Below are 20,151 nucleotides of genomic sequence, written 5' to 3'. Positions count from 1 at the left end.
TGTCGGCAGAGGCCTTTGCCTTGGTTTAGGCCAGGTGGGGCAGGCTGGCATTGGACCTTATGGCGACTCCAGAAAATGCGAAGACATTTTGGTTTTTCAGTTGCAGGAGGGAGATCAGTTTGGAGGCCATTGACGCTCTCATGCAGCTGTGGCCGACAAATCTGCCTCTATACATGTTTCCCCTGTGGCCACTTATAGGTTGGTTGTTACGTTGCATCAAGCGTCATCCGGGAAGGGTGATTCTGGTCTGCGTCTGCTGTGGTTTGTGGACCTAATTCGTCTAGTGGTTGAAGGTCCCGTTCACTTGGCCCATCTTCCAGGGTTGTTGCGGCAGGGACCCATATTTTCTGACCAGGCGAATCGCTTTTGTCTAGCGGCTTGGCTTTTGAGAGGCGAAAGCTCCATTTGAAGGGATACTCGGAGCCTGTGATTATAAATTTGCTTCAGGCACGGAGGCCCTCCATGTCATTGGCTTATGTCCGGGTTTGGATAGTGTTTGAATTATGGTGTTTGCAGAACAAGGTGCAACCTTTAAAGGTGGACATTCCGCAGGTTTTGGCCTTTTTGCAAAGTGGCTTGGCTAAAGGATTGGCCTATACTTCCCTTCGGGTTCAGGTGGTAGCCTTAGGGGTCACTTCTAGGTAGGGTTCAGGGAAGGCCATTAGCGTCTCATCCAGCTGTGGTTCGCTTCCTCAAGGGGGCAAAGCTACTGCGTCCTCCAGTCTGGAAGATTTGCCCAGCCTGGAATCTTAATTTGGTTCTTCAGGGGCTGTGTGGTCCTACCTTTGAGCCGATTAGAAGGGCTTCTTTAAAGGATTTAACCCTGAAGTCTGTTTTCCTGGTGGCTCTCTGTTCAGCTGGAAGGATTTCTGAGATGAAAGCATTGCTGTGTAGGGCCCCTTTCCTCTGCTTTTCAAAGGAGGGGGTTTCTTTGCATTTGGTTCCTTCCTTTTTGTCTAAAGTGGTTTCATCCTTTCCTCTTAACCAGATGGTTGAATTTCCGGCTTTTCCGAATTTGTCTCCGGATGCTCCTATAGCCAGGGAGCTGCACTTATTGGACGTGCGACGCATTCTGTTGCGGTATCTTAAGGTGATGAATGCCTTTCGGAAATCGGATCATCTTTTTGTCCTGTTCAGTGGAGCCAGGAAGGGGACTAAGGCTCGATTGCAAGATGGTTGAGAGAGGCGATAACTTTGGCTTTCATCTGTAAGGGTCGGTCAGTGCCTGAGGGGTTGAGAGCGCATTTCACTAGAGCTTTTCTCCTTTTATAAGTGTTCCAGCATCGAAGTTTGGTGTTCATATTCTTGTCCAATTTAATACAATATTTTGCTATTAAGGGAAGTGGAGCCAGAGGTACAGCTTGCATATAACGCCGAAGAAGGGTAATGTTACGTATGTTATCTGCATTCTGCATGCAAAAGTCAGACCTAGGTTTCCAAATTCCAGATTAGAATATATTTTTAAAAAATGTAATTTTGTGAAGGGAAGGTTTGAGGGCTGCCAGTTCTAGGAATGTTTGAACAAGAGTCTCTTTCTGTCCCTTGCAGAGTCATGGTTCAAACGCACAAAGTAGCTTGAGATGAGCTGCAGTGCTCGGATGCTGCGTCGGGGTACGTCGGCAACACCCAAGCTTGAAGTAAAGCTCTAAGCGTGCAGGCCAGTGCCGGGAGGCTGGCGTTTTCTGCACCGCTAATTTTCAATAGAAACTGCTTTGGTTTTTGACGGCTTGCTATGTGGATTAACATTTCTTGCTTACAAATTTCAATTAGAGATGCATGGAACGGCCTCCCAGTGGAGGTGGTAGAGAGGAGGACAGTGTCTGAATTCAGGAAAGCCTGGGACAAGCACAGGGGATCGCTAAGGGAGAGGAAGGGATTGTAAAGCTGAGCAGGAGATTTGGCTGGACTGACTAGATGGGCCATATGGTCCGCCATCGTGTCCTTTTTCCACGCTTGCTTAAATATATATTTTGCAGTATGTAGATGCTGCCTGTCTTTTTCTGTCCTGCATCTGTGTGCCTGAAGGAAAACCTTTTGTACTACACCGGTCATGTAACGAGTACTCCAAAGTGTTTAACACTTTAATACTTCAGCAACGCAGCCAGCCAGCTCTGGATCCTGTGGCCTTGGCAGTCTGTTCCTGCTACCCAGAGTATATAAAAGTTTTTAAAGGAAAGAGAGGAAAAGTGGTATTAATCATACTTCAATTACATTTGAGTAAGCAGAGGCACAGTAAGATAAGGGAACTTCACAGAGCAAGAAATAGAACTGAGGCACCGGGAGATAGAGACTTGCCCAGAGTCATACAGAGCATCATCAGATCCAGGATTAGAACGGAGGCACCGGGAGATAGAGACTTGCCCAGAGTCATACAGAGCATCGTCAGATCCAGGATTAGAACGGAGGCACCGGGAGATAGAGACTTGCCCAGAGTCATACAGAGCATCAGTAGCAGATCCAGGATTAGAACGGAGGCACCGGGAGATAGAGACTTGCCCAGAGTCATACAGAGCATCAGTAGCAGATCCAGGATTAGAACGGAGGCACCGGGAGATAGAGACTTGCCCAGAGTCATACAGAGCATCATCAGATCCAGGATTAGAACGGAGACACCGGGAGATAGAGACTTGCCCAGAGTCATACAGAGCATCGTCAGATCCAGGATTAGAACTGAGGCACCGGGAGATAGAGACTTGCCCAGAGTCATACAGAGCGTCAGTAGCAGATCCAGGATTAGAACTGAGGCACCGGGAGATAGAGACTTGCCCAGAGTCATACAGAGCGACAGCAGATCCAGGATTAGAACGGAGGCACCGGGAGATAGAGACTTGCCCAGAGTCATACAGAGCGTCAGTAGCAGATCCAGGATTAGAACGGAGGCACCGGGAGATAGAGACTTGCCCAGAGTCATACAGAGCGTCAGTAGCAGATCCAGGATTAGAACTGAGGCACCGGGAGAAAGAGATTTGCCCAGAGTCATACAGAGCATCAGCAGATCCAGGATTAGAACGGAGGCACCGGGAGAAAGAGATTTGCCCAGAGTCATACAGAGCATCAGCAGATCCAGGATCTCCATCACTTTGCAAGTCCACATTATATTTCATCTGCCACTTAGATACCCTGTTCCCTAGTCTTGCAAAGTTCTTCTGCAGTTCCTCATAGTCTGCTTATGTTTTAAACTATTTTGAATAAGTTTGTTTCATCTCCAAATCTGATCACTTCATTTATTGTTCCCTTTACCAGATCATTAATGAATAAGTTGAACAAAGGTCCCACCATAGATACTTTAGATACTTCCGTTGCTACTCCTTGTGACCCTTGGGCAAGTCGCGTCACTCTCCATTGCCTCAGGTACAAATTTAGATTGTGAGCCCTCTGAGAACAGGGAAAGTACCTGCAGTGCCTGAATGTAATCTGCTTTGAAGTGTCCGAAAGGCAGAATATCACATTAAATAAATAAATATCTTTCTCCACTGAGAAAACTGACCATCTAGTCCTACTCTGTTTGTTTCCTGTTTTTTAACCAGTTCTCAGTCCATGGTAAGACATTGCCTCCTATCCCGTGACTTTTTAGTTTTCTGAGAAATCTTTCATGAGGGATTTTATCATATGCCTTCTGAAAATCCAAATACACTGCATCAGTTGGCTCTCCTTTATCCATATGCTTCTCAAGCCGTCAAAGATTCTGTAAGTTGGCATACGTTCATGCTGGCTCTCCCGATTAATCCTTGTTTTCTTCATATGACCAGTAATTTTATTCTTAACAATAGCTTCCATGTCTAGCTCACTGGTCAATAGATATATGGGTCATCCAAGAGCCCTTGTTGAAAATTGGTGTTATATTTCCTACCCTCTAGTTTTCAGGTATAGAAGCAGATTTGAACGATAAATTACAGTTATCAATAGCGGATCTGAAATTTCATACTTAAATTCCTTGAACAATGGGATGAATACCATCTAGTGCCAGTGATTTACTACTATTTAGTTTGTCACTTTGCTCTATCACTTCTTTCAGATTTACACTGATTTCATTGTTTCTCTGAAACATTTTATTTATTAATTTATTTAGAAGCTTTTTGTATTCCACATCTTCCAATATTTATTTAACACTTTTTTATACCGACCTTCATAGTAAATAAACCATATCGGATCGGTTTACATAAAACAAGGGTATAACAGAAGCAATAAATAAAAGTAATTAACAAGTAATTATATTAATTAATATATTTTTCAGTGTGGATTACAATAATCATAAAAATATAAAACAATACAAAAACATTAAAACATATATGTCAATGTATCGAAAATTTAACAGAACATACCATTAAATGACAAAACATTATTTACAAAGAATGGTTCAGGCATGTGTGTCTCCCCATCATCTTCCCTTAGTAAAGATTGAAGCAAAGAATTAATTTAGTTTTTCCTCTGGGTCATATAGTAACATAGAGAATGATGGCAGATAAGGACCAAAATGATCCCTCTAGTCTGCCCAGTAAGTTCTCTTTAAAAAAAAAAACAACCAATAAAAAAAATTAAATTATTATTTTAAGGGTAGTAGAAACTGCCGCTCTGTGCAGGCCAACCCCAAGCAATCTGTTAAGGGTAGTAGTGACTGACACTCTGTGAAGGCTACCTCCAAGCCTTCTGTTGATGGTAGTAGTGACTGGTATTCTGTGCAGGCTACCCCCAAGCAGAATTGTGAATTTTAGGTGTAATAGTAAAATTACCCTATTTTTTTATTTCCATTCACTGGCCAGCAGGGATCTTCCGTGTTTGTCACATGCCCTTTTGAATTCCATTATTGTTCTCATCTTTATTCCATCAGTCCATGGATCTTGGTAGATAATAGTTACATATATATATATAATTGAAACAGACAATAATTACAGATACACTATTTTACACGCTGAATAAAACATCATCAATTACAGACATTAACATCTTATTTATTTATTTATTTATACATGTTTTATATACCGTTGCATAGAAACAAGTTCTATCTCCACGGTTTACAATAATCACATTTTAAGAACATGATAAAAGGGGAAAATTAACAATATATCTTAAAATATCCAAAGAATAAAATTCTATCAAAAACCTTCTAAAACAGGACTAAAATTAATATTAAAATAGATAAGAACAGACTAGTTCATGTGCACAGCCCCTGTGATTAAGTGCCCCAAAGGTGATGGCATCAGCCATTCAACTATTAGCAGGAGAAGGCTATGGTAAAAAAAAATAAGCCTTAAGGGGTTCCTAAATTTCATGCATCCACCACCCTCTCCATGAAGAAATATTTTCTGACATTGTTCCTGTGTTTTCCCCTTGGAGTTTCATATAGTGACCTTTAATTTTGTAGCCTCCTTTCCATCGGAAAAGTTTTTTTTTTGCACATTGTTAATTTCTTTAAAGTATTTGAAGGTCTGTATCATATCTCCCCTGTCTCTTCTCTCCTCCAGCCGAGACATATTAAGGTCCTCCAGTCTCATCTCATATGGCTTTCCGTACAATCCCTAAACCATTTTGGTTGCCTTTCTCTGGGCTACTTCCATTCTGACCTTGTCCTTTTTGAGATGAGGACTCCAGAACTGAACACAGTATTCCTGGTGAGGCCTCACCAAAGATCTGTACAGTTGCATTATCACTTCCTTTTTCCTGCTGATTATGCTTCTTTGAATACAGCCTAGCATCCCTCTGGCCACCTTCAGATCATCAGATACTATCACCCCAAGGTCTTTCTCCCAGTTCGTGCACTTGTGTTTTTCACCTCCCAACACGTATAACTCCTTCGGATTGCCGTAACCCAAATGCATGAGTGTGCACTTCTCGGCATTGAAGCCCATCTGCCAAACCTTTGCCCATTTTTACTTTTTCTAGGTCACTTTTCATTCTTTCCAATCCTTCAAGCACGTTTATTCTGTTGCATATCTTAGTGTCATCTGCAAAGAGACAATATTGCTGAGAAAGATATTGAACAAAATTGGTCCCAAAACCGATTCCTGTGGGACTCCAGTTATCACACTTCTCTCTTCTCTCTGAACACCCCTTATAAGAACATAAGAAATTGCCATGCTGGGTCAGACCAAGGGACCATCAAGCCCAGCATCCTGTTTCCAACAGAGGCCAAAACCAGGCCACAAGAACCTGGCAATTACCCAAACTAAGAAGATCCCATGCTATTGATGCAATTAATAGCAGTGGCTATTCCCTAAGTAAACTTGATTAATAGCCATTAATGGACTTCTCCTCCAAGAACCTATCCAAACCTTTTTTGAACCCAGCTACACTAACTGCACTAACCACATCCTCTGGCAACAAATTCCAGAGCTTTATTGTGCGTTGAGTGAAAAAGAATTTTCTCCGATTAGTCTTAAATGTGCTACTTGCTAACTTCATGGAATGCCCCCTAGTCCTTCTATTATTCGAAAGTGAAAATAACCGAGTCACATCTACTCGTTCAAGACCTCTCATGATCTTAAAGACCTCTATCATATCCCCCCTCAGCCGTCTCTTCTCCAAGCTGAACAGCCCTAATCTCTTCAGCCTATCCTCATAGGGAAGCTGTTCCATCCCCTTTATCATTTTGGTTGCCCTTCTCTGTACCTTCTCCATCGCAACTATATCTTTTTTGAGATGCTGCGACCAGAATTGTACACAGTATTCAAGGTGTGGTCTCACCATGGAGCGATATAGAGACATTATGATATTTTCTGTTCTATTAACCATTCCCTTCCACCACCACCCCCAGTTACCTAAAGACCTACTTGATTTCCTTGCAGATTGCTTTTTTTTAATGTACTTTAAATTTTTATTTGTTATTGTCTCTTTGGAAGTCTCCCCTGAAATTATTTATTAGCCTGCTTTATTAATATGTTACATTTAATTTGGTAGTGGTTATGTGCCTTCCTATTTTCCTCATTATGCCTGCTTTCCATTTTTTTTTTTTTAAAGATTCCTTTTTGGCTTTGGCCTCTTTTTTTTTTTTTCTTTTTTTTTTTTATAACACCATTTAGCTATGCTGACAGACACTTGTTCTTCCTTTGAACTTTTTTTAATTTGTGGAATATATTTTATCTGGGCTTCCAAGATGGTGTTTTTATTCAATATATTTCTTAGCGGATTTTTGTTTTAAATAGTCTCCATGCTTCATGCAGACATTTTATTCTTTGTAAGTTCTCCTTTTAGTTTTCTTCTAACTAATTTCCTCATTAATTATAGTCTCCCTTTTTAGAGTTATAAGTTACATCAAAAGTTTTACAGATTTTTTTTTCCCTTTCGAATCTGTTATGCCTCTTTGAATATTTTTTCCTCATCTTCATCTGTTCCTGCATGGTAATAGATTTAGAGCGGTTTTTGGAGTGGGAGGCTTATGATGAGGGAGAAACCATGTGGGTGATGGTTATACATTTTAGCATGCAAGTGTCACTTTTAAAGTGATCTCATTGACACAGATATTTTCGTCCTTGGCCTTTTCTTTTACTGACCATTCTTTTGTTGTTGGCACATAATTTGAGGTTGGGCGCCTCTATGCTTTTTGCCCTGCAGTATTATTACTCCCTGATTCCTTTCTCAGCCACTGATGGATGTAAGATCCTGAAAGATGTCTGAGAGCAGTCCTTAAAATTAACTCCTGAAATTGGAAACTATTTTACCGTTGGCTGTTTAGAATTAATGACAGTGTTTTTGATCTGGTAACGGGGTGGAAAGCAGAAGGCCCTGTGAAGCAAAGTGGTCCTGCACGCCGTGCCAGCCATTGTTGGTCACGGTTGTCCACTTTGCAACCAGATGTCTACGGCACTGACCAGAGAGAGAGAGAGAGAGAGCTTCCAGGGAGGCTGAACCCCTTTCGTTGCCGTTCTGAAGTCTAATGGGTTTGCCCAGCTGCGTGCGGTTAAAGCCATTGTAGCTCACGCCTTGCGGCCACGGTGCAGCCAAACCCGTGCCGGCCTCATCTTGCAGGGGCGATGACATTGCCGCCAAACCCATGGAGCCAGCCTGGTCACGACAGTCACCAAAGTCAAAAAAAAAAGAAACCCCTCCAGGCTCTTGACACCAAGCAATTTATGCTTTACGGTGACATAAGATTGCAAATTAAATATCTAAACATTATCGAAGAGCTTTGGAAAGTCTGAAATAGTTCCTAACTCCCTTTTTTAAAAAAAATGTATTTAATGTATTTGGTTGCACGATCCACGCCGTCTGCAGCTTGTCCTTAGAGTGTTATTCCGAGTCTGCAAGGGGTGGGGGGAAAGAGAGAGAGAGAAGCAGAAAATTGGATAAAAAAAAAAAAAAACAAACCCCCGGAAATGAATAAAGTCATATTACCAAAAAGATGAGAGGCTAATTTGTGGCGACTTTTTTGCTAATTTTGTTGGAGCTTCAGAATGAGGAGCTGTCAGCGCTCTGTGTAACGGTACTGACAGCGCCAGCGAGCCGTGAAATAGGCTGCCGCTGGCTTTGTTCTGATAAGAATGAAGGGATCTGCCCGCTGCATTAGGCTGAGAATCTCATTTTCATACTTGCATGCGGAGCTAACAGAAATAAGCTGTTTGCAGGCTTGATTAATCAGACGACGGGGGGGGCGCGCAGTTTGTCTCTTTGATCTCTCTCGTCTCCTAGGTAACTCGTTTGACATTTAATGCGGGGCTGAAGTAAAGACAATCGGAAATTTCAGTCCACGCCGATATATAAAAAATTAAAGACCTTGGCACTTTAAGCATTGATTTTTTTTGCTTTGCTTCAGAAAACAGCTGTTTACCTTTTAATTAAACAGGAGAATGGTGAGGAAGAGTGGTCATTTTTCCCCGGAGACCTCTTATTTGATAAGAGAATGCTGAAGGGTAGTAATTGAGCGATGGGTGAACATTTGCGTGTATCAGTAGGTGATTATAATGTACGTAGCGAAGGCTTTGACACCGTAACAGTTTAACATTTTAGTAAAATGTCCCTTTTTTTTTTTTTTAATGGGCGCATATTGACTCGACGCAGAAGCAAGCTGCTGTGACATTAAGATATTTGAAATGATATTCACTGAATTTGAAGCTCAGAGGATTTGCTGTATGGAGGCAGATTCTGCCTTCATGGGAAATTGATTTAAAAAAAAAAAGAAAAAGAAAATGTTTGTATGTATAAAAGCTTACACGGGCACGCAGAATGTGAAGTGTCGCGCCTAGACGGGGCCCGTTCTGCTAACCAGGAGGGATTTGCACACCGTGTAAACCTGTAAAAAACCGAAAGGCATTAAAGAGAAAAGCAAAAACTGTCGCAGTGCGTTTGCTGGAGGTTATGCAGACGCCTTTACAAATCTGCCGAGTGGCTGTAATGATGAGGGCCTCCAGGGTCTCGCCTGGCCCTGCTTTCCCTTATCTGAAATCCAAGCAAAGTACCAGTAATCTTTTAGAAAGACCTTTTATGGCTTTTAATACATCCCAAATTAGAACATTTTGCACCCTTGGTTCCTGAAACGTGGCGATAAAAAGCCTTCGCAGCTTCGTTTGTCTGCCTCCTGCTCGGCACAGTTTGCGGTGCTTTGGGATAATGTTTGGAGGCCTTCATTAAAATGCGACAAAATATGGGATCTTCTCCTTGGAAAATGCTGATATCCTACCTACAAATTAATTTTGTGTGCTTATATAGATTATTCAGCAAAATCTGCATTTGTGCTTTAGGTCTTAATTCTCTTTCCGTTCATCAGGTTCTCCAGGACCACTGCTGCTTCTTTCTCTGGTGCCGCTAGGTGTACAAAGCACTCTACAAATGTACTTCTGAGGGCTGGATCCCGTTTTTACTTTATCCAGTCCGTTGTGGCTCTTATGAAGTTTAGAGGGTGAGACTTTGTAGCTCTGGTTTTCTGTCCTTGTAAATATATACACTTTATGATATATATATATGCAACACAGTTATTTTTGTACATTTATTTTTATATACCACCCCATCTAGTGCTCTAGGTAGCTTACAACAGAACGATACAAATGACAGTTAAAAAAAAAAAAAAAAAGCAAAGCTGCTCTAGTTGGTAACAAGGGGCGATCCGGGAAACTACAGACCGGTTAGCCTGACTTCAGTGCCAGGAAAAATAGTGGAAAGTGTTCTAAGCATCAAAATCACAGAACATATAGAAAGCCATGGTTTAATGGAACAAAGTCAGCATGGCTTTACCCAGGGCAAGTCTTGCCTCACAAATCATCTACCACCACTCAACCTAATGAACCAAAAAGCGGAAATCTCTCCGGTCAATCATGCCCGCAACTTTGGAGTCATAATTGAAAAGGAACTTTCCTTCAAGAACCACATTACAACAAAAATCAAAGATGGATATCACAAACTCATAACCCTAAGATGACTAAAACCTTTCCTCTCCCCCAATGACTTCAGAACAGTCTTTCAACTACTCATCTTCTCCACCCTGGACTACTGTAACTCCCTGCTATTCAACTTACCTCTTAACACCATCCAACCACTCCAAATCCTCCAAAACGTAGCTGCAAGAATACTCGCTGGATCTAAAAACCATGATCACGTTACTCCTACACTTATATCACTACACTGGCTCCCAGTAAAATTCAGGATAGAATACAAAATACTATCCATAATACACAAAATAATATACAAAAACAAACTGGCTAAGTACATCCATAAAATTGGACTCTCCAAACAGAAACCTCAGATCAGCTAGTAAAGGACTATTAAAGATTCCACCTGCTTGTTCCAAACAACTCACCTCAACTCAAAAGAGAGCAATTTCACTAGGAAGCCCCAAACTCTGGAACACCCTCCCAATCAAACTCAGAACACAAGAACACTTAAAAACTTTCAAAAAAGATCTAAAAACCTGGATGTTTACCAAAGCTTACCAATTCACCCATTGACTCTAAAACACCACTCCACTCCTAATGATCCTATGCAAACATGTGGAACCAATGCAAGAAAGTAATATAATGCATAACCGAAACCTGTATAGCTTGACATACGAACTATGTTTATAAAACCGACAATATCTATGTTAACAATCACAAGAACCTTTTGGAAACTCTGTTAAACATCGAAACATTGTAAACCGTTGTGATGGCGAAACCAAACGACGGTATATAAAACTCAATAAATAAATAAATCTGCTTCACTTTTTTGAAGGCGTTAATAAACATGTGGATAAAGGTGAACCGGTAGATGTAGTGTACTTGGATTTTCAGAAGGCGTTTGACAAATTCCCCCATGAGAGGCTTCTAGGAAAAGTCAAAAGTCATGGGATAGGTGGCAATGTCCTTTCATGGATTACAAACTGCTAAAAGACAGGAAACAGAGAGTAGGATTAAATGGGCAATTTTCTCAGTGGAAGGGAGTGGACAGTGGAGTGCCTCAGGGATCTGTATTGGGACCCTTACATTTCAATATATTTATAAATGATCTGGAAAGAAATACGACGAGTGAGGTAATCAAATTTGCAGATGATACAACATTGTTCAGAGTAGTTAAATCACAAGCAGATTGTGATAAATTGCAGGAAGACCTTCTGAGACTGGAAAATCGGGCATCGAAATGGCAGATGAAATTTAATGTGGATAAGTGCAATGTGATGCATATAGGGAAAAATAACCCCTGCTATAGTTACACAATATTAGGATCCATATTAGGAGCTACCACCCAAGAAAGAGATCTAGGCGTCATAGTGGATAACACATTGAAATCGTCGGCTCAGTGTGCTGCGGCAGTCAAAAAGCAAACAGAATGTTGGGAATTATTAGGAAGGGAATGGTGAATAAAATGGAAAATGTCATACTGCCTCTGTATTGCTCCATGGTGAGACGGCACCTTGAATACTGTGTACAATTCTGGTCGCCGCATCTCAAATAAGATATAATTGTGATGGAGATGGTACAGAGAAGGGCGACCAAAATAAGGGGAATGGAACAGCTCCCCTGTGAGGAAAGACTAAAGAGGTTAGGACCTTTCAGCTTGGAGAAGAGACGACTGAGGGGGGATATGATAGAGGTGTTTAAAATCATGAGAGGTCTAGAACGGGTAGATGTGAATCGGTTATTTAGTCTTTCGGATAATAGAAAGACTAGGGGACACTCCATGAAGTTAGCATGTGGCACATTTAAAACAAATTGGAGAAAGTTCTTCTTCACTCAATGCACAATTAAACTCTGGAATTTGTTGCCAGAGGATGTGGTTAGTGCAGTTAGTATAGCTGTGTTTAAAAAAGGATTGGATAAGTTCTTGGAGGAGAAGTCCATTACCTGCTATTAATTAAGTTGACTTAGAAAACAGCCACTGCTATCACTAGCAACGGTAACATGGAATAGACTTAGTTTTTGGGTACTTGCCAGGTTCTTATGGCCTGGATTGGCCACTGTTGGAAACAGGATGCTGGGCTTGATGGACCCTTGGTCTGATCCAGTATGGCATGTTCTTAAGTTTGTAGCTGGACCTCTTTCCGTGGTTGAGCTGCTAGCTGTTACGTTTTGCATAGGCTCTGAAAACTTGAATTAATGTTCATGGCCGACAGAGCCAGCCAAGGCTCACCTGAAAGCACAGAGCTCCGTTACTGTGTGTGGGGTTGGGGGGAGGTTCAGGGAGGAGCACAGCTGGATAAATACAACATGAAAAAGGGATGCTAAGGAGTCAGGCGCATGAGGTTTGCACCCATGCTTACAGTCTAAACTGTCCCCTTCCAGATCTGCAGGCCCTGATTACAGAGGCAGACCTTGGTATTGTAGCCCTCACGGAGATGTTCTTCGCCGAGTTACATGAACTAAAGAATACAGGTGCCAGAAAAGGGGGAGGAATAGCTTTTCCTGCAGAAAAGTCAATATCAAAACAACTGAAAGGCAGGGGCCAGCTTGGAAAGGGGAGTGATCTACAGGGGAAAAGTTTATCTTTTTGCAAACGATGCGAAGATCTGCGACAGAAGTGGAGACATCTGAGGGAGTAGATGGTATGAGAAGGTCTCAGAAAGCAAGAGTGGTCCCATGCTTGTTATTTAGGGTGCAGAAATGCAAAAGAGCAGTGCACGACAGAGATACCGACATGCACAGAGCAGGAAAGAGACTTAGGAGTGGTGATTTCCAGGTAAAAAACAATGTAGCAAAAGCAGTGGCCAGTGCCAAAGGGCACTGGGATGCCTAGGGAGAGGTACAATTGGTAGAAGAAAGGACATATAATGGTCATTGGTCACCTATACAATAGGCATTGCTCATGCTGGAAAATGTGCATCTAGTTCTGGAGGCAGTGCCTCAAGACGGACATAGACATAGTGGAGGCGACCCAGAGAAGGGCTCCAAAAATAGTGTGGGGTCTGCACCAAAAGCTCTATGAGATGAGACGGTCTAACCAGCTAAGTAAGGGCTTAGCCTGCTAGATCAGTCTTTGAAAATGGACCAGGCTAACCAGCTAAACTGTATCCTAAATTTCACGAGGTGGTTAAAGAAAGATGGACACTTAGGTGCCTAACCTGACCGGCCAATCAGGCCTAGATTTGACCGGCCAATCAGGCCTTCCACCTTAGCTAAGTGCCACTTTCCAAAATTCTCACCCCCATCCCCTCCCCTCCCCTCTCCTGCCTGCTTAAAAAAGTTGCAGTGCCCTTCTATTTTCCTCCCCTCCTGACGTCCACTCCCAGTACTCCACAGAGCTCCAGAAAGCAGGAGGAGCCATGAGGCTCTGTCACTGTGCATGAGGTTGACCATGGGTGGAATAAGGCTTTGCTCCTAGACATATTTACATCATGAACAATTCTTTAGCAAATTCGTTTTCAGAAAATTATTGTCATTTGTGGGGTTTTTTGGTGACAGTTTTTGTCTTTTTTTTTTTCAGATGGGTGTGAAAATTGCCCATGCCGTAGCTTGCCGAAATTATGTGAAGGCTAAGCAGGAGGAAGAGGCTTCCCGAGAAGTTCAGAAGAAGAGGAAGCTTGCCTGGGGGTGAGTAGAACTATGGGCTGGAGCTCAGGGAATAGCCGGATCGGGGAAGGAGGGACTGATTGCATGTTCTCTGCAGTCAGGTGAATCGCCCATCGCAGGTGAGGCTGATGTCGTCACTGCCTGGAGCTGATTTCCAGAGCAACCACGGCACACAGCGGGCCTCAGTTCATGTTTTTTTCCACAGTGTAAATGGTCCCCCGCTTCAACTCTCTTGCTGCAGTAATTCGCTTTATTTTGGCAGGTTTCTTCAGAAATCAGTGTATACCTTGGCGTCTGTCTGATCCTTTAGTCCACCTATTTAGACGTTTTGGCTTTTTTTTTTTGATCAGTGAGCCAGTTGTAGGCTGGGGATCCGAGGAGGACCTTCCTGTTGCAGCTTTTCTTCCTTGGGTCGTCGTGTTCATTGGTACCTTTTCTTCCCTTGATGTCACTTCATTGATTTTTCTTACAGTATCTGAGTAGAAGGGCCAGTAGCTTCAAGTTTTGCCTTCAGCAGGCAGGAGATGGCCAATCCCGATCATTCCAAAACCTGCTTTAAGTGTTTGGGAGAGGATTCTGATGTACGCCATTGTTAAGAATTGCTAGAATCTGGAGACGTCAGCCATATCCTGACTGGAGACTGAAGAGGGAGATGGGAGGTAGTGGCAATTTGAGTGTGGAAAAGAGATAGCGAAAGTTGGAGGAAACTGTGTTTGTCAGATAAACATCATAATCCTGCTTGGCAAGTGACATAGCAGACCGGAAGGAGGTGATCATGGATTTGAAATGAATGAGGCCAGCATGGGATTGGGTCTTCAGCCAGAGGCGTTCAGCAGAGCACACACAGGAAAGTAGGCATCAAACCCTGAAGGCGTGCCAAAGTTGGCGTTTGGCACGCCTTAGAGGACCCTGGAGGGGGGGAGCAAGAGTGTCTAAAGCCTCATCAACAGAATCAGACAAGAATATAGAGCAGAAGAGGGATACGACTATGGTCAACAGCCTGGATATTCCAGGAGGTGCTGGTGGAGATAGGACAAGACTGCTGGGGAGGCTGTTTAAGAGGAAAGGTTATCAGATGACGGACAGCGAGAGACGAAACAGGTGGAGAAGCCTGAGAGTGTGCAGTTGGAAGCAAGGGCCTGGTCAAGGCAGTGGTCAAGCCAATGAATGGGAGCAGTAGAAGTTTTGTTGCCATATGAGTGCTATTCCTGTGAGACATTGTTCCCTGGTTCTTAATTTTGAATTAAGCTTAATTGAAGGCACCCAAAGGCTTGATCGCAAACTTCCTTTGGAACACAGTATCTTCTTGGGCCTCAGTTCTAGCCCCTGGCTCTGTCACTGACTGTGGGTAGGTCACTGTATCTCCCTATGCTTCAGTTCTAATCCCTGGCTCTGTCACTGACTGTGGGTAGGTCACTGTATCTCCCTATGCTTCAGTTCTAATCCCTGGCTCTGTCACTGACTGTGGGTAGGTCACTGTATCTTCTTGGGCCTCAGTTCTAGCCCCTGGCTCTGTCACTGACTGTGGGTAGGTCACTGTATCTCCCTATGCTTCAGTTCTAATCCCTGGCTCTGTCACTGACTGTGGGTAGGTCACTGTATCTTCTTGGGCCTCAGTTCTAATCCCTGGCTCTGTCATTGACTGTGGGTAGGTCACTGTATCTCCCTATGCCTCAGTTCTAATCCCTGGCTCTGTCACTGACTGTGGGTAGGTCACTGTATCACCCTATGCCTCAGTTCTAATCCCGGCTCTGTCACTGACTGTGGGTAGGTCACTGTATCTCCCTATGCCTCAGTTCTAATCCCTGGCTCTGTCACTGACTGTGGGTAGGTCACTGTATCTCCCTATGCCTCAGTTCTAATCCCTGGCTCTGTCACTGACTGTGGGTAGGTCACTGTATCACCCTATGCCTCAGTTCTAATCCCGGCTCTGTCACTGACTGTGGGTAGGTCACTGTATCTCCCTATGCCTCGGTTCTAATCCCTGGCTCTGTCACTGACTGTGGGTAGGTCACTGTATCTCCCTATGCTTCAGTTCTAATCCCTGGCTCTGTCACTGACTGTGGATAGGTCACTGTATCTCCCTATGCCTCAGTTCTAATCCCTGGCTCTGTCACTGACTGTGGGTAGGTCACTGTATCTCCCTATGCTTCAGTTCTAATCCCTGGCTCTGTCACTGACTGTGGATAGGCCACTGTATCTCCCTATGCCTCAGTTCTAATCCCTGGCTCTGTCACTGACTGTGGGTAGGTCACTGTATCTCCCTATGCCTCAGTTCTAATCCCTGGCTCTGTCACTGACTGTGGGTAGGTCACTGTATCTCCCTATGCTTCAGTTCTAATCCCCGGCTCTGTCACTGACTGTGGGTAGGTCACTGTATCTCCCTATGCCTCGGTTCTAATCCCTGGCTCTGTCACTGACTGTGGGTAGGTCACTGTATCTCCCTATGCCTCGGTTCTAATCCCCGGCTCTGTCACTGACTGTGGGTAGGTCACTGTATCTCCCTGTGCCTCAGTTCTAATCCCTGGCTCTGTCACTGACTGTGGGTAGGTCACTGTATCTCCCTGTGCCTCAGTTCTAATCCCTGGTTCTGTCACTGACTGTGGGTAGGTCACTGTATCTCCCTATGCTTCAGTTCTAATCCCTAGCTCTGTCACTGACTGTGGGTAGGTCACTGTATCTCCCTATGCTTCAGTTCTAATCCCTGGCTCTGTCACTGACTGTGGGAAGGTCACTGTATCTCCCTATGCTTCAGTTCTAATCCCTGGCTCTGTCACTGACTGTGGGAAGGTCACTGTATCTCCCTATGCTTCAGTTCTAATCCCTGGCTCTGTCACTGACTGTGGGTAGGTCACTGTATCTCCCCGTGCCTCAGTTCTAATCCCTGGCTCTGTCACTGACTGTGGGTAGGTCACTGTATCTCCCTATGCCTCAGTTCTAATTCCTGGCTCTGTCACTGACTGTGGGTAGGTCACTGTATCTCCCTATGCCTCATTTCTAATCCTGGCTCTGTCACTGACTGTGGGTGGGTCACTGTATCTCTTCTCCATGCCTCAGTTCTAATCCCTGGCTCTGTCACTGACTGTGGGTAGGTCACTGTATCTCCCTATGCCTCAGTTCTAATTCCTGGCTCTGTCACTGACTGTGGGTAGGTCACTGTATCTCCCTATGCCTCATTTCTAATCCTGGCTCTGTCACTGACTGTGGGTAGGTCACTGTATCTCTTCTCCATGCCTCAGTTCTAATCCTGGCTCTGTCACTGACTGTGGGTAGGTCACTGTATCTCTTCTCCATGCCTCAGTTCTAATCCCTGGCTCTGTCACTGACTGTGGGTAGGTCACTATCTCCCTATGCCTCAGTTCTAATCCCTGGCTCTGTCACTGACTGTGGGTAGGTCACTATCTCCCTATGCCTCAGTTCTAATCCCTGGCTCTGTCACTGACTGTGGGTAGGTCACTGTATCTCCCCATGCCTCAGTTCTAATCCCTGGCTCTGTCACTGACTGTGGATAAGTCACTGTATCTCCCTGTGCCTCAGTTCTAATCCCTGGCTCTGTCACTGACTGTGGGTAGGTCACTGTATCTCCCTATGCCTCAGTTCTAATCCCTGGCTCTGTCACTGACTGTGGGTAGGTCACTGTATCTTCCTATGCCTCAGTTCTAATCCCTGGCTCTGTCACTGACTGTGGGTAGGTCACTGTATCTCCCTATGCCTCAGTTCTAATCCCTGGCTCTGTCACTGACTGTGGGTAGGTCACTGTATCTCCCTATGCTTCAATTCTAATCCCTGGCTCTGTCACTGACTGTGGGTAGGTCACTGTTATCTCCCTATGCCTCAGGTTACCCAAATGTAATTGTTGATTGTTGTTGGTATTACTCACTGTTCCCTCTGTGCTCTCCTTTTTAAGAGTTCACCAGTTCTCTGGTTCATTACAATGTAAAAATGAAGTGGTGCTCAAACATCTCCTGCAGTGCAGACATTTGTTTCTGCTCTCTCCCCATGTTGACAGCAGCAGCTTCTTTCTTCATTGCAATAGGAATCAGAAGTGTTCAATGTGTGTGCAGGATACTTCTCATTGTTCCCTCCATGTTCAGTCTGAAGGCAAGGAAGGTGATGTTGGGATTGATAGATAGAAACATGATGGTGGAAAAAGACCCTATGGGCCTGTCTGATCTTCCCATCTTTACAATCCCTACCACTCCCTTGGAGATCTTCTGTATTTTTCCCAAGCTTTCTTAATTCAGACACTGTTTCTGTCTCCAACACCTCCACTGGGAGGCCCTTCCATTCATTCGCCCCGCTCTCTGTAGAGAAATATTTCCTAGGATTATTCCTAAATCTATTCCCTTTTACCCTTATCCCATGTCTCCTCATTCTACAGCCTCCTTTTCATTATAAAAGGCTCACCTCCTGTGCATGGAAACCTCTGAGATATGTGAATGTCTCTATCGTATCTCCCCATCTCGCCTTTCCTCTAGGGTGTACATGTTTAGATCTTTAAGTCTATCCCCCTATGCTTTAGAACAAAGACCACTGCCCATTTTAGTAGCCTCCCTCTGGACGACTCCATCCTGTTTCTATCCCTTTGAAGGTGGGGTCTCCAGAACTGTACTCAGTATTCCACGTGAGGTCTCACCAGGGCCCTATACAGGGGGCAGTATCACCTCCCTTTCTCTGCTGACCATTCCTCTCCCTAAAATAATAAAGATCCTGCTAAACAAAGAATGTGAAGGGTTAATTTCTGAATTTATGGAGACCTCATATAACGTGCCCAAAGGCTATCAGCTTTATGGATAAAGCTCTGAACAGTGCAAGGCTTTTTTAATCATTGGTCACCATAAATATATTAAAGATTCTTCGGTATGAAGCTATCATGAAATGCACTTATCTGAAAACTGGGTTCTGGTCCACTTTTCAGCCCAGTATTCTGGTGTGAGCAGTTAACGCGTGCTCCACAACCAGAATAATTTACTACAAAGCCCTGCCTGGTTGTGGACCACGAGTTAACTGCTCACATCCTTTGGGGGGGGGGGGGGCGGAGCAGGGAACGAATAGGGGCAGTCGCCCTGGGCCTCACACTGCCATGGTAGCCCCCGTCCCCAGCACTATAATTTGCTGTCAGCCTGGATGGAGCTGGAGCTGTGCACCTCGGTCTTGCAGGGCTCCCTCGGGTCAGCTCTGGTGGCAGGAGTGGGATTTTGGGGGTTCACGGCTCCGAGTAGCCTTTGCTTGGCATAGTTTAGAATACTGGGCTTCACCTGGATATTCCCGGAGGGCTGGCCTCATCTTTGGGATTTTAAGTCAAATACGTGCCCATGTGTGCTTCGTTTCAGATTCGAAGCCAAGAAAAGGTGGGAAACCAAAAGCAACATGGGGTACATGTGACCATTTCTGGCAGCTCTTCCTGGAACGCCGCCGCCGTGATTGAAAGCTGATGGAAGAAGAGTGTGGGGCCCCTGGACCCTCTTCCCTTCGCAGGAGCACCTCGCAAAGACCACGTTAAACTGAACAGGAAGCTTGCCCGCAGCTCAGAGATTGTATGACTCCTCCGCCGCTTCAAAGGAAACGGCTCGCACCCCTTTCCATTAAAAACAGTACTTTCCAAATAACCAAAAGCAGCAATATGGATTTTTATGGAGGAAAAGTCATCAATAAAATCTTACTTGTCTGTGATCAGAATGTCTAATTTCTTTAGCGTCCATGCCAGACCAGTCCAGGCAAGTGGGTTATGTCCTCCCTCCCCCCCGCCCCCCGCCAGCAGATGGAGACAGAAAAGAAAAAAGCTGAAAGCTGACTTCACTACCCCTAGAGGGTCTGGTGCTGCCTTTAGCTTCTCAGTATTTCTCCGTCTCCAGCAGATGGTGCAGACGTGTGTGGACTGGTGCTGCAGCTACATGTAGGCCCCTCCCAAGAAGGCTGGAGAGGCGTAGGTTGCTGGTCTTGGGAGCACTCTGGGGTGATGCTCCTCGAGGGACTGATCCACCCTTTCCCCCTTCGGAACCAAACTCTTGGGCCAAGCACTGGGTGCTCCCAGGTGACTTTGCTCCTTTGGGGAGTCCGACAGCAGGAGCTGCCGACAGCAAACTCTCTTCCTCTTTTTTCTGGAAGAGCAACAAGGAAGGCAGTGGTTTCCCTGGCCTGCCCCCCCCGCCCCCCCCCCAGGCTCCCGTGATGCTGTGTCTGGATCATTCTCACCTCTCCCTCCCTTTGCTGGCTTTAAATATAAAAAGGAGGCGTGGGGGCTGCA

At 44.5% G+C, this 20,151-nt stretch overlaps 1 protein-coding gene across 2 annotated transcripts in view; it reads left to right on the top strand.

The window, feature by feature from the left end:
- Nucleotides 1-19,577, top strand: part of FAM204A (family with sequence similarity 204 member A) — a 76,395-nt gene extending 56,818 nt beyond the window's left edge. The window contains exons 7-8 of one of the 2 annotated variants that reach the window (XR_003857942.1): nucleotides 9,698-9,829; nucleotides 13,819-13,925. Coding sequence is in view for 1 of the 2 variants with exons in the window: in XM_029610497.1 (XP_029466357.1) it covers nucleotides 13,819-13,925; nucleotides 19,238-19,289 (159 nt within the window). In the remaining variant the exon portion in view is untranslated. Of the gene's footprint in view, nucleotides 1-9,697; nucleotides 9,830-13,818; nucleotides 13,926-19,237 lie in introns of those variants that run through there. The other variant, XM_029610497.1, reaches the window with a different exon arrangement.
- The last annotated feature ends 574 nt before the right edge of the window (nucleotides 19,578-20,151 follow it).

The sequence above is a fragment of the Rhinatrema bivittatum genome, chromosome 7 (genome assembly GCF_901001135.1).
Source record: "Rhinatrema bivittatum chromosome 7, aRhiBiv1.1, whole genome shotgun sequence".
Classification (NCBI taxonomy): domain Eukaryota; kingdom Metazoa; phylum Chordata; class Amphibia; order Gymnophiona; family Rhinatrematidae; genus Rhinatrema; species Rhinatrema bivittatum.
This window is presented reverse-complemented; position numbering and strand designations above follow the sequence as displayed.